General features: G+C 40.4%; 1 protein-coding gene across 8 annotated transcripts in view; it reads right to left on the bottom strand.

Annotated features, from left to right (window-relative positions):
* Positions 1 to 1231: 1231 nt before the first annotated feature.
* CHST10 (carbohydrate sulfotransferase 10) overlaps positions 1232 to 15353 on the bottom strand; it is a 28808-nt gene continuing 14686 nt past the window's right edge. For all 8 annotated transcript variants that reach the window (XM_037898252.2, XM_037898241.2, XM_037898248.2 and 5 more), the window contains exons 3-6: positions 12696 to 12793; positions 7346 to 7580; positions 5194 to 5299; positions 1232 to 4448 (exon numbers count right to left, since the gene is read on the bottom strand). In XM_037898252.2, the coding sequence (XP_037754180.1) occupies positions 3911 to 4448; positions 5194 to 5299; positions 7346 to 7580; positions 12696 to 12793 (977 nt within the window). In that variant the 3' untranslated portion in view covers positions 1232 to 3910. The remainder of the gene's footprint in view (positions 4449 to 5193; positions 5300 to 7345; positions 7581 to 12695; positions 12794 to 15353) is intronic.

The following is a 15353-nucleotide window of genomic DNA, read 5'->3' as shown; positions in this document are numbered from 1 at the left end:
CCACCAATACAGACACTATTTCAATGACAAACTGTCATGGGGCAAGAAGGAAGGCCCTTTCGGGGACCAGTAACTGGTTAAAAGATAGGAAACAAAGGGTAGGTATAAATGGTCAGTTTTCAGAACGGAGAAAGGTAAATAGTGGTGTCACGCAGGGGTCTGTACTGGGACAAGTACTGTTCAACATATTCATAAATGATCTGGAAAAAAGGAGTAAACAGTGAGGTGGCAAAATTTGCAGATGGCACAAAACTACTCAAGATAGTTAAGACCAAAGCAGACTGTGAAGAGTTACAAAGGGATCTCACAAAACTGCGTGACTGGGCAACAAAACGACAGATGAAATTCAATGTTGATAAATTCAAAGTAATGCACATTGGAAAACACAATTCCAGCTATACATATAAAATGATGGGGTCCAAATTAGCTGTTACCACTCAAGCAAGAGATCTTGGAGTCATTGTGGAGAGTTCTCTGAAAACATCCCCTCAATGTGCAGTGGCAGTCAAAAATGCTAACAATGTTGGGAATTATTAGGAAGGGGATAGATAATAAGACAGAAAATATCATAATGCCTCTAAATCCATGGTATGCCCACATCTTAAGCACTGTGTGCAGATGTGGTCGCCCCATCTAAAAAAAGATATATTGGAATTGGAAAACGTTCAGAAAAGGGCAAAAAAACGATTAGAGGTATGGAACGGCTTCCATATGAGGAGAGATTAATAAGACTGGAACTTTTCAGATTGGAAAAGAGATGACTAAGGGGGCTATGATAGAGGTCTATAAAATCATGACTGGTGTGGAGAAAGTAAATAAGGAAATGTTACTTACTCCTTCTCATAACACAAGAACTAAAGGTCACCCAATAAAATTAATAGGCAGCAGGTTTAAAAGAAACGAAAGGAAGTATTTCTTCACACAATGCACAGTCAACCTGTGGAACTCTTTGTCAGAGGATGCTGTGAAGGCCAAGACTATAACAGGGTTCAAAAAAGAACTAGATAAATTCATGGAGGACAGATCCATCAGTGGCTATTAGCCAGGATGGGCAGGAATGCAAAACCATGCTCTGAAGTATCCCTAGCCTCTGTTTGCCAGAAGCTTGGAATGACAGGGGATGGATCACCTGTTCTCTTCATCCCCTCTGAAGCACCTGGCACAGGCCACTGTCGGAAGACAGGATACTGGGCTAGACGTATATTGGGCTGGATAAACCATTGGTCTGACCCAGTATGGCAGTTCTTATGACAAATCTCAAAAGAGCTGGGGTGGAAGGCCCGCACCTTGCCTCATGGGTTCCGTGTGCACCCTATGTTGGCCACTGCTCCCCATGTTGTGGGCTTTCTTGCTCCACTCTTCCATTCGTCCGCCTCTCCTCTCTTCCTCCTGCGTGGTTTTCACCATTTTAGCCTAGTCCTCCTTCTTAAGCCTGGTCCTCTCATTTTAGCCTGGTCCTCCTCCTCTCTTATACCAATGAATTCTCCTAAGAGATGTCAATGAAACTTTCATTATACTCTCTGAGGTGACTTTACGCCAACATACGTTGTGTTGACCTAACTTTCTAGCATAGACATGACCTGAGCGTTAAGTAGTTTCTATAATATTCATCCACAATTATTCCTGAAATGCTATTAACCACAAAAGAATGAAGATTTCCACAAAGAAAAAGTAGCTCAGAGGAATATTGTTTTAGTATATTTCACTTACAAATTGAGAAAAAGGTAATGAGCATTCCAATTCCAGACTGTAACGTGTAGGAGCACAGAGCTAGTAGTATGGAACCATTAGAAAAAGGGCACAGAATAGAAATTTAATTGAACTTAGTAGGTCACTGCATCTAGTACCAAACACTGTGCTTAGAAGAATAAAACCAGACACAGTTATGTGATCAGTATCTTTTGCTTGAGAGAGAAAAATTCGACTTCACCTTTATTAGGACTAAACTTTAAGGCCTTAATTCACTATACATTATTCACATTGTTACATTTTAATTCAATAGAGAGGTAATCAATCAGCTCATTAGCTCTGAAATGCATTTAACAATATACTTTTCTATGACTTCATATAAAAATAACTGAGCTGTTACATCCTTTAATTATCAGTTAAGAAGTAACAAGTCTAAGACATTGTAACTGCTGCTTTTTCAAGAAAAACGAGAGCACTTCAAGCTTTGCCACCTTAGACTGTTCTTTTGTGAACAACGCCCAGTAACAATTCTCCCTTAGACCAGTCTGTCAATATGCTTCTGGAATCACATCCAGCTACTAAAGGACTTCCTTTTTTGAGGACAGCAGCCCATGTCCGATTTGGCACTGGTTTTCCTTTTTTAAGTTCACAGGTGTAAGCTACTTCCTTTGCCCTGCCACAGGAGGCTATCCAGACAAATACTGTCGCTGGATTTAGAACGAAAGACTCCATGACTTTATGGCCATCATTAATGATTCTAGCCATGGAAGCTGAGACACTATTATATTCAAAATTCATCCTTTAGGAGAGAGATGCCAAAAATGACTCTGCGAATCCTAAAATGCAGCTGTGGTCTTCCCTCTGCCACTTACTGCAGGGTGGGGGCAAAGCTGATCAACCACCGGTTTTTATTGCTGGTGAACTAAAAAACAAAAAAAGACTTCTCGTAATCAAACAGGAACAGTGCACGCACAGGCAAATACTATGGTTGTGTTAATTTAATTTTGATTTAAAAATGTATACACAAGTGTAGCTCTTGAACTCCTGGCAAGTTGCCAAAGCTGATGGCATAAAGTTTGGGCAGCTTTGATTTAGGGCATTATGCCAACTGACCACCGGGAAGAGTCAAGAATGAATCTACCCATTTAGAATTGGGGAGGTACATTTTGGGAGGGGATTTGTTTTTCTCTGAAGCATCAGGTACTGATCACTGCTGGAAGCAGGATACTGGAGTGGCTGGACTATTGGTCCAAATAATTATGGCAACTTTTATGTTCATATGCTTTCTTGTTCTCATGGCTTATTTAATATTTGTAACAGCCTGAAACATTAGAAAATAAACAACGTTAAAATGCACACTATTTAGAAAGCGGGTCTTGGCTTCTATATTTGCTCTTGCAAATACAATTCATCTTTACTTTTTAATTAGTTTTCCTCAAAGTCTCCCCAACAGTCCTTCCGAGTTTCTTGTTGGGATCTATGCTCCACCTCAAGTTTTCAGACAACATACAAACTTGGAAGTTAACAATTAAAAAATGAACCATTATGTGGCCTGATAGACCAGTAGTAAGTACAGATAACACCATGACACAAAATAAAAACAAATGGCCTCTGGAATCTGCCCTTTTTGGATAGGACTGAAGCTTCTGTCAAGTTAGACTCATTTTATGTGTATCACAAAAAACGGCATTAGCTCAGCACAACGATTATAGAAGTCACAGAGCAGACTCTGGATGTCTTTTGCTTGTCTAGCGCATCATCGGTTTTTGGTCCTATGTCCGCCTCTAGTTTTCATAGCCCGTGAGAAACTCCACATTTCTTTTTATAAGCATCAGGTCCCCTTGCATTTCACAAAACTGGTATCTTTAGGAAATGCTTTACAACATTTTACATTGCATTCTATTTGATGTTCTTTTATAGTCTATTGGTTTCTTCCTCTTTTTCCTTGGGAAGAGGGGATAAGTACAGTATACATGTTGGATGAGACAAATTTAATTCACAATAGAAGATTGCAATGTCATATGTTGAAAACATGGTCAGTGGCTAACAGTTAGGAACCCCTAATTGTTCGTGTGACAACTATTCCACTGAAAAATGGAGCAACATCAAAAAACTAGAAAACAGTGGTACATTACTGTCAATCCCAGTTCTGTCAGTGCTTCAGCTGGTATTCATATGCTTTAGTTTAATCTGATAGACATGTCTTCACAGTTTCTAGGCATCAGTTTAGCAAAAAATCTGGTTCCCGATATCCAAAGAGTTTAAAGTCTCCTTCAAAGCGAGCATATAGGCGTCTTATATCTCTCTTGCTAATTCCTGAGAAATAACGCTCTACCTTTGTTTTGTTGTATACCGTTATTCCTGGTGGAATTGTGGGATATGATACCAGATGGTCTATTCCTGCTTCTTTCAAGATATATGGAGCATCATCCTCCAGGGTTTCATGGTGTCCAATCACACTATAAGTTATTTCACATGGGGCACAAAGTTCCACGTATGTTACCCAATGAATTATGTGATCACCGAACTGAACATCTAGCCATCGGTGGTTAGGGTCCCCCAGATAGCGCACAAAGTCCTCAAACTGCAGCCCCTTGGTCTCTGTGCGATTCTTCCTGTATTTCCGAATAATGCCAGGAGCAATTTCATGCCTGTACCAAGGTTCAAATCGAGGATTGTGGACAAACTTGTCCTTAAATGCAGAAATAAGTCTTTCAAATGGATCTCTTACAATAAAAAACTTGAAGTATAAATTCAGTCTAAAGGCAAACAGAAATGGAAGGGATTAAACAGACAGAAAAAGTGAACTACATACCGAAAAGCTACAAAACTGAGATAAAATACGACCTCTGAAACACCAAGAATATGACTTTTAAGGAGGAGCCCACTTTTCATCTCTCTCTCAGACATTGGCTCAAATGAGCTTTGGACCTGGCCTCAAATGAGATGTCACCTTTCTGTTACGGAACTATCCCTTCTCAAAACCAGTTCTTCAAGGTGGCTTATAAAAACCTTTAGTCTTATACTCAACAAAAAACTGTATTTTCATAACCATCCGGGCACAAGTCTCCTAAGTGACCACAATCATTTTGTTCCTATCCTCCCACTTCCTCAACCCTTCTCAGGGCCCAATTGATTTCAGTAGCATTACTTACAAAGTAAGGCACTTGTTGATGTGAATAAAGGTGGCACAATCTGACCCTTAGATTGTAAGTTTTTCTAAGAAAGGAATCTTCGTCTATCTTTTATTTAAAACACCCTGAGCACTTACCATGTTATATAGGTAACAGATGAACCAGAGAAATCCTAAGCACATCTAAGCACAGCCTGGGTTTGATTCTCCACTCCATTTCACCAGTAATGTTGGTTTTACGCCTCTGAAGTCAACATGAGATGGTAACACCAACATCAACGGAATCAGCAGAGTTACACCAGTGGTAATACCTCCTAATTTTCCTCTTTGGTTCAGAAACCTATCTATCTCCTTGGAAAATCACATCTTACCGTTTTTGAATTTCAGAGTCACTGAAGGAGGATAAGCGTGGAAGTCCGTTCTTCTCATGGTCATGTACAATGTTCTCTGGGATCTCTTCTATGGAAGAAAATGCTCCTAGATAAAGAAGACAGACAGAAAAGGTTACCTTTAAAAGAGGTGGGGAAGGGTATTTGTGTCTCAGTGGTGTTTTTATTTATTTTTTCTCTCTTCTGTGGCATTAATATCTATGGTTACTAGGTATAAAAGCTGTTAAATAAGGGAAGATTCAGACTGCAACACTAACGGCTGTTCAACACTCAAAAGAATACAGATTTGGAGATTTGTAACATAACTCCTGTCTAAACCAAACAAGCGTTCAAGTTTCTTAATAATACATGTTAAACAAGCATTATCTGTCAGCCCTCCCCTCCCCTCCCTTCCCACAACTTTCCTCCCACATAACCCAGCTGAAAAGACTTTGAAGCTTAGCATTACAGGAGGGATTGGCTTTTTTGGTTTAGTTTCCAACAAACAGGGAACACTGTAAAGCGTCCACTTGAACCATGTTAACTCAAAAACACTTCACTGTCAAGCTCCTGGCAAGCTTTCTTTGCTTGAGTCCTTTTTTAATTAAACGAAAAACTATGCTGAAAACTACCAAACTTCAGATCCTTCTGTGTTGCATAAGAAAATAAAATACATAACACATTCAGAATGGTGAGAGTCCAGGTGTTAGTTTATCAGTCTTTCTGTAGGCACATGAGGGTGCAGGAAAGAGTAACAGCTAGTTTAAGACCCCAGTCCTGCAGTGACGTGCCAATATAGAGCGCCATGGAACTCAGTGGGATTCCATGTGAGCGGAAGGACAAGTGCAGTGTCATCAGACTAGCAAGTCTCCATGAAAGCCACCAGTGCCCATCTATACACAAGTGCTCCCACCGCTGGAGTCGCACTGGTGCCAGGAAACATGTTTCAGAAAAAAGCCTAGTGTCGATAAGGCTGCAGTGACTAATTCACACAGCTTGGAATCTTAATGTCCTCAGTCTTTCCTGTTTTATAATTAATGCTTTTTGTCCTCCCCTTTTCTTGTGTGAATTGAATGCTGGCAAAAGCCAGACTTGACAGCCTAGGACTTTCGGTCTTTGCTTACGTGTTGGTTGAGCAGTCACTCAGAAGAGCTATGTCGTTAACACTATCTAGATCTTCTGTTGTACTGCTGTCGAGCCATGTGAGGCCTGTGTTGTATCCATCTATATTTTTTCTCAAAATGAACTCAGTGGCAATACCAAATAGGAGAGATGAGAGAATGCATCCTTGTTTCACATCAGTGATTACATTAAACCATTCACCCAAGTTTGCATTTACTTTTACTGTGCAAACTGCACCTTGAGATATAGCCTTGAAGAGGTTAATTATTTTTGTTCACATACCATAACACTTCAGAGAGAGAGAGAGAGAGAGAACATGCACCTGTCAGAAATTTATTTTAACACAAATCACAACATTGTTCCTTTTCTCCTGTTTTAAGTCATTCTACAATTTATTTTCACTGACCAGGCTACAATTCTACACCCTTAAGTATATGACTGATTCTTCATAACTCATGCCATGGCCCATTAATAATGTATATACAAAATCCCAGTGTTACAGACCTGCAGCAGCTGCCAAACTGAAAACTGAGAACTGCTGTCAAGACAGAAATTCCAGCTTCATGCCACGGAAATCTTACAGTACTGCTGAAAAATTGAACTTTTTCTTATGGCTAGACACTTGAAATCACAACTGTTCCTTTTGTTGTTGGTTCAAGTCATAGGTTTTAAATTACCCTGGTTTAGGGGATTGTGATCCTTTATGATTCACTTGCTTAAAAATTCTACTCACAGGGTGTCCGGCCTGCAGTGAGAATAAATCCACCAAATAAATCCTCAATGGCTCAGATAAATCACTTTTGAGGTAAGTTACAAAGATATGTATTCCAGCAGAAAGAAGGTAATTTTTAATTTTTCAGAAGGAGACTTTAAAAAGGACTAAAAGGAACTGCAAGGAATGAATGAGTGGAATTAAGTATCTGTTTGTAAAGAAGAATGTTAAGAAATTAGTTTTAATGCTTCCCTCATTCTAGTGACTCAGCCCTTTCCCCCTCAAAACAAAAACCTTACACTCATTAGAGTAAGTAGGTACCATTTAAAACAATCAAGACTTTTTTCCATTGAGTGTTGCCCACTTTTGGAGTCTGACAGAATAGGATCTTGTGCTTGTCACAAACAAATATTCGGTCCAAGACAAACTTGGAAACAGTAGTATGAGAGAGATTTCTCAACGCTGCATCTCTGCACACATTCCTGAGAAGCTCAATCCTTTTCACATGGACCAGGGATTGGTGCATCGGATCTTCAGAAAAAACTTTTCCAGTCGGCTTATTAAAAAAAAAAACAAAAACAAGCAAAAGTTTAACTTCTAGATCAAATTTTAGAGAGTAAGAGACCAACCAGTCAAATTCAGTATCATAGTAAAGTATATATTATGTTCCGCCCTCATCTGTATAAAAAATACTGTTAAATTTACATCATCCCAGTTGGTTTCTGTTGGCTTCCTCAGTGTTGCTACTACAGAGGCTGGTGATTTTCAATCATTATCTAGGAGGGTAAGAACCTTTCTATTCAGCAATTTTTATCAAGTTTGGCCTTGTCTGTATAGAAAGGAACAAACCATGCTTTTACCAGAACTTAAAATTCCTTATCTAAGTGCAGTGGCAAGTAGGAACTTTTCCAGGTGGTGGGAAGGCAGAGCTAAGCAATCAGTTTCAGCAGAAATGAAGTTTTCATTTGAAACATAAAAGATTTTTAGCCCTTATGGACAGGAAGATAACCTTCCAGATGCAAAGTGATGCTGGGCTGACTTCCCGTATCTGCACATGCAGACAGCCCTAATGCATCCGTTTCTCCAAGCTGCAGCAAAGTAAGGTTGACCAAATTCTGCTCAGTTTCACAAGTGCTCTTCAGAACCCAATGGGCAGCAATGAAGCAAACATTAATGGTCCTTTCACTCTGCAGTTGCTTGGGAAAGTTTTGCACAGAGGGAGGCCCTAGCACAATTCTGGATGAGGAGGAGGAACTACTTAATCAAATAGCAACCCAATAATCAGAGAGAGAAGCAAAGATGATAGAGGAGCAGTAATATCTCAAGAACACATCACGGTAAACAGCTCAAGCTCTGTTTAATGGAAATGGTCATTGTGACATTGCACCCCACAATGCTTTATGAGAAGATGCTTATGAATGTTCATATGACATAACTGGAATATGTTTTACGCTACATATGCCATGTAACAATCTTTGTAAAGGTTATGATCTACTGAATATATTCATCCTATTTGTATGCATGTGTCATTGTTGTATTCGAAGTTATGAATATTGGCTGTGTACTTGTTTGATTTTAAGTAGCCTTAGTAAGGCATTTGGTCAGCTTCTTTAGAAAGGAATGTGCAACTTAAGTGCCCAATCAAGAAACGCTTAACAGACAATGGATCTTGGAAAGCTCCAATCCACATAAGAAGTCTATCTGAGGACGTTCAAGGTAGCATGTGAACAATGGCTACTACCTGTAAGGTCATGTGACTTGCCCATGTGACTCCAAAACTCCATCTTGTAGCTGGGATTCTACACGGAGGGAGGGAGGGGTGTCCACCCACAAGAGAAAGTCTATTTAAACCCCTGGGAGACCCCTCCATTTTGTCTTCAGCTGGCTCAAGAGATGGCCTCTCCACCCCCAAAGGATACCTGAAAAAAACTGGAACAAAGGACAGTAGCCACGGGGGTGTGAGTGATTGCTGGACCCAGACTAGAAGGAGGCTAGTCTGTAAAAGAGGCTTATTGGAACATCTCTGAGGGTGAGATTTTATCAGTATTCAGCTTCTTACTGTATTAGGTTTAGACTTGCGTGTTTTATTTTATTTTGCTTGGTAATTGACTTTGTTCTGTCTGCTATTACTTGGAACCACATAAATCGTACTTTTTGTATTTAATAAAATCACTTTTTACTTATTAATTAACCCAGAGTATATATTAATATCTGGGGGGGCAAACAGCTGTGCATCTCTCTATCAATGTTATAGATGGCGAACGATTTATGAGTTTACCCTGCATAAGCTTTATACAGGGTAAAACGGATTTATTTGGGGTTTGGACCCCATTGGGAGCTGGGCATCTGAGTGTTAGAGACAGGAACACTTCTTAAGCCACTTGCAGTTAAGCCTGCAGCTGTTGGGGAACGTGGTTCAGACATGGGTCTGGGTTTGCAGCCGGCTAGCATGTCTGGCTCTAACCAGGCAGGCTCAAACCTGAAGTCCCAAGCTGCCAGGGACAACAGACTTAGAAGTAGTCTCAGCACATCAGCTGGCAGTTCCCAAGGGGTTTTCTGTGATCCAACCTGTCACAGTCATGTCTACAATTATTTCATTCAGTGTTAGGTGCTGGCTTTCCAGAAAGCATATAAAGCATTCTGATTCTGTTAAAGTGAGACATTGGAATGCTTAGGGAAATTCCCTGAAAAAAGACCCACAGATTAACAGTTTAAAGTAAAGCAGCTTGGGTTTATGAGGCTGAAAGCTGCTACAGCCTTAAAGATCTTGCAGGGTAATAAAGCTTATGGCCTTTCTGCATTAGCCTCAGAACAAGGGTTACTCCATATAGAGACTTAAAGTCAGGCATGTGACAGACGATCTAAACTTAGGTGATTTGATCCTCTGAAGGAGGGCATCTGCACAAGCACCTTAAATCTTTCAGAGAGTGGGTGACGCCTTGGTGAACAACCTACAGCTTACAGGGAAGGGGAAAGAAGAAACGTAAGGCTTGAAATACATTCTGGCCCCTTCTTCAGTGCTTCTTATGCTCTTCCTTCTGCATTCTGTTCTGCTACCCAACCTTCAGTTTTCCCCTGAGGGATACAACCTCCTCACTCTGCTACCCCTCTCCATGACCCACTTCCCCACTGCACCTCCACGCTCCATGCTCTCCTTACCCCACCCATCTCCACTGGGCCTCTTAAATCCACAGGAAGTGAGCACCTTAGGAGGTCTACTGAAGGGAGTACTGGGGTTAGCAGGGACTTGGCAGGGGCAGGAGGAAGAGGATCAACAGCAGAAGGTGGCAACATTCACCCCTCCCCTTGAATAGATGAATTAGGATCCTTCCATTTTAATTGCCTCCCACTTTCTGGTCTTAAGCAAGGATCTGGCAGAACTGTGGTGACCACCAATCTTAAAAAGGGAGCTCTTTAGGTATAAATAGCTTGCTGGATTAACTTCAATTCTGGTGGGGGAAAAAAATCTATTTTTTCTACTAACAGGCTTCCCCAGTAATTGGTTTACACGGTGAGGCCGGATTCTTCGAGGAAAAGGGCTAGAAGCTTTCATTTAAAAATGGGGAGGAGGGATTAAAAGAAAAAAGAAAAAGTGTGCTGACACCTCCAGCAGTCATTTTAAGGGAGTCTAAGCCAATGAGCTATCTTGATACTACTATTTAAAATAACCTTTGAAGTTAGTGTTCAATCAAGTAATATTTGGTCCTGTGCACTAGATCTCAACTAGATGAGTCCAGCGAACTAAATTTTATATAGAGTGGTTAGATCATGAAGAAAAACACACATTTTCACAAACTAATTTTCACTCAAATTTTCCTCTCGTTTTTCCTCCCTTTTCATATTGTCTCTAGGTGCAAAGTAGTAAAAAGTTGGAAAGCTTTGTCAACTCTGTTAAACACCTCCATTTCTAGGCCATCAGGCACCATTTATTTCAAATGAGGGAAAAAATTTACCTTTTCCCCAGGCCTGACTACCAGCTTTTGGATTTTAGTAGAGGGATGGGCCAAAATCTGATTTATAAGGAAAATTCAGTTACAACCTTAACTATGGTGTGGCTATCGACAGCCCCTGATCCCCCGTGTTATTGGTTCCAGCTGCATTCTGTCCTTACAGATTTGTTATTGTCACTGCCGATCTCAGCACAAATGTTAGAAACATATTGTGAAAGAAGAGACCCTACTTCTCTTATTTTCTTGAATAAAGTCCGTTATTCACTTTGACCTCTCTACAGCTCACTGTTACAAAGGTAAAGTTCAGAAGGATTTGATTAAGGGAGCCTGGAAACCCAAGCACCGTCATCCATGCATTCAAAATGTCAAAAGCTTCAAGCATGTGTCTGTGAAACATACGTAAGGAGGCTAATTAAAAGCCTTTTTGTTTTCCACCCCAATTCTCCATGGGAAAACAGTATCTTGCTTTCTACTGCTATTCCTCTCCAATCTCTCTTGGCCATAATGAAATCTGAAAAACCTAGCAGATTGCTTGTCTGACTATAAACATCACCTTTGCATGTATTCTGGATTAACAGCTCTCCTCAGCACTTCAAGCTGTCATAAAGTCATGGGGGAGATAGTACTGTATTCTGGCACTTCATTATTCTTTCCCTGATATGCAAGGGCAGATTTTATACACTTACAATATTGCCAGCCTTACATCAAAGTACTGTCCAAAACCCGGGGCTTTCTCAGTTTGAGCATTCTGGTAACAACTTCAATTTCAACCTCTACATGCAAAAAATCAGCCATAAAATGACTTGAGACAATGGGAAAAAGAGCTTCCCTCAGAACATCACCAAAACAGCCTCCCTCATCAATTCTTTATTCCATGACATGGGGTTATTGGCTTGTCTCTGTAAATTAGAGAGTAGCAGACTTGTTTTGCCTAATTTCCAGTCACTCAAAATTGCATGCTAGAAAGTTCAACTTGTAATGAAGTCTATTGGGTTCATGTTCTGCTTAGGTGAAACCTTAAGATGTGGAGCAGAGAGTACATGACACATGCAGAAGGGGAGTGCGGGGGGATATGGAATGGAACAGGCAGAGCAAAAGACAAAAACAGAGAGACTGCACAGAGGACTAAAGGAACCAAAAGTGGAAGGGGGTACGGGGGGAGACACAGTCTAATTACAAAAATAAATATAGTGGGCTGGAACCTGGAGTAGTGGCTGGGCCTGATTTGCCCTACCGGCTACTGGGAAAGTGGCACAGACTTGGCAGTGGATCAGAAGACGGCCTGAAACAGCTTGTCCAGTGGGACTTTGATACCGCGGAAGGTGAGATCTAAATAGTGACTGGCCGGAAGGCTGAGACATGAAGAGGGAGCATCCTGACTCCAGAAAGAGACCACCGGGCAAGTCACAGAGAGGAAGTAACTTGAGTGGAGAGAGAGAAAGAGAGAAACCAGGGGCAAGCAACTTAAGAAGGGTATGTCAGACCAGTTCGGAACTAATTCCCAGGTGCAGCCGCAAGGAGGCACCCCAGCAGTGAGTGAACCCCATGACAACTCCAAGAAGAACAGTATGACGTCCACCTAACTTATTCTAAATAAAAGGGCCAAGTACATATTTCTTGTCCAGCAATTCCTGATGCCCTAAAACAAGAGCTTTCTTTCATTAACTCCATATTTTCACACATTTTTCAGCAAACTGAACAGTTATCTCAAAAGCAGGCACCTGGAATTCTTCAGGCAAACATTTCTCCTCTGGCACTTGTATCTTTTCAACTTTTGTCATAGCTGTCAGCATTAATGGCTCTTGCTTGACACCATATACTAGATAAGAATGAGAGAGGAGAAAATTATAGAAAAATGGACAATTATTTCTGCATTACAGCCAACTACTGGTATCAATTCTTGAATCAACACACACATTTTAGGGCTTTCTTCAAAATGGGAGGTTACTGAAACAAACATGGCACAATATGGCTCACTAATATTTTAGAGGATGTCCTCTTCTGGGATGTTGGCTGCTAAAGGTGTAATTCACCCCTGGTATAATTTCAGTAGGATTACACCAGGGATTAATATTGTGCTATGTCTTTATTAGGCTTTTATTAACATTGCATAAGGAAGAGCAGAGAAACATAAGAATTCATAAATCCAGCCTGTAAAAAAGATTCATCTAGTCATTTCACATATTGTTCGAGACATTAATGTATGATATTTAAATTATATTCAGTAGACAAATAAGCATAACTATATGGGTTTGACAGCAGGAGATTTTTACTTTCTGTAAGCTCAGCTAAGTATAGCCAAAAAGAAAATTAATACATCAGTGTTTGCGCATCTTAGTATGCAGGTTTGTCCTGTTGTAAATGTCACCGTTCAGGGCAACTGTGCCTGTATTCCTCCTTATGGTTCATAAGGGTACCCACTCCAGGTTCCCAGCTCCTCAGCCATCACCTCTCTTGGGCTGACATCCACTTCTCTCTTCTTCCTGACCAGGGTTTTTCCAGGCTGCACAGTTCCCTGCCTACACCGTGATATTCCCAGCAAGCTAGACTGCCCAAAAGGCCAGTATTTGCACTTTGCTTTCTCTCCAGAGGCTAGAATCAGTGTATTATCTGTAGTTATAAGTTAGCAACACAACTCTTTTTAAGCAAGCACATACTATTTTTAAGGTGAAAGCATTACATAGAAAACATATTAAAAATTAAAAAAAAAAACCTACACACATGCTAAAAATCTTCTCAGAGGTCACCCTAACTTCAACAAGGTGTCAGTCCTTCAGAACTCAGAACTGGTTTTTCCCCGTGGCAACAAATTTGTGACAGTCTCACATTCAGACTCAGAACCACCATAAGCATTTCAGTCCTTCCTTTATACAGCTTCAGACTTTGCTCTTGGCCTTATGTAAAAGGTGATCAGCTCACAATGGCCCACTCCTTAGGGTGTACCTTCAAAAAGCTTTTGCATAACCAAGGGTGGGGAATTTGCATTTACCTTCCCCTACACCCTGTGTACTCAGAGGAATATTTGGTCCAGGGCAGAAGGGAAAAAATGCCATACTCATAAAATATGGAAAACAAATAATTGATTTAAAGAACAATTGCTAAACAAAATAAAGTAAAATAAACAAGCCCCTTGTCAACTGAGTACAATATTTTTGAGGATAATCCTCACTATGAGTATTAATTGTAAAGGGTTGGGTCATACTGGTTCCCCCCCCCCGCAGTTTAGCGCTCTATATTTTTTTTCTTCTGTGAAGATAGTTACTTGTCTCCATTTGTCCTAGTACAAAGAGAAGCACCAGCCAGCACTTGTTGCTTCATTCATGTGCCTGTAGTGCAAAGTGAAATTTAGAAGATCTTTTCACTTTAACTTTACTGTTTGCACAGGGTGCAAAGTAGCAATCTGAAATTGGAGTAAAGAGGAAGTAATCAGATTTTGCCATTTCCCTTCACGGCAACAGCAAAATGAAATTTAGGGAAACTCCTCAATTTCCTGTCAATTCAACTTTGTTCATACATAGAACAAAGTAGCACAGGAGGGAGAGAGAAGGGGAAGTGAGCAGGAAGACAAACGGGGAAAAAAGGAAGACTGTTCCCTTGTGTTCCCCATCTGCTGGCTGTCTTCACCTGGTCTCCCGTCTTATACTGCAGTAGCCCTTACTCCAAAGACCTTACAGCCTTTTTGTTTTATGTTTGTCGTGCTATCGTGTCCTGATCCATAACTGGAGCTACTAGGCACGATCCACAGTACAAATGATAAATAAATGACAGTTGCAAAGATGCTTCTGGGACACACATGCACGCCACACACGCAAAGCCTTCCCTCAAAAATAAAATTCTATTGTAGCTTTCAAACAAACAAAGATTCCCAACCCTCTGCCCTACAGCTTAAGATGTCTCCTACAATAATAATTCATCAAGACAGTATATGGCACTTCATTACATTACTCTCACATTTTTACAGATATATAAAAAATACTTAAAAGAGCAAGCCACCCGCAATTTCAGGACAATCATGAATCTTGGTGAGTATTTATTATTGCTGAAACTAGAACAGAAGTGTCTCAAATTGCAAGCTAAGCCATCTTACCTGCCAAGTAGGTTTATTCTTCTTCAAATTAGTTCAGGAGTAGTAATAGGAAAATTAAGTAGTGGTAGTGAAAAAAAGTTACGTAACTTAAGCATACTGAGGTGCAGGAGGATAATCAATGCTTGCTAAAAGCTTGTATATCATAGCAGGAGGAGATTAAACAAAATGGAAACTACCACTTCTATAAAGACAAGGGGAAGGAAGTCAGTTATTTATTTTTGAGGATACAGGCAGATAAGACAGAAAAATCAAAGAGAAGGCAAAGCGAATCATGTCTCACTGGAGACCAGAT

Source organism: Chelonia mydas, chromosome 1 (genome assembly GCF_015237465.2).
Source record: "Chelonia mydas isolate rCheMyd1 chromosome 1, rCheMyd1.pri.v2, whole genome shotgun sequence".
In the NCBI taxonomy this organism is placed as follows: domain Eukaryota; kingdom Metazoa; phylum Chordata; order Testudines; family Cheloniidae; genus Chelonia; species Chelonia mydas.
This window is presented reverse-complemented; position numbering and strand designations above follow the sequence as displayed.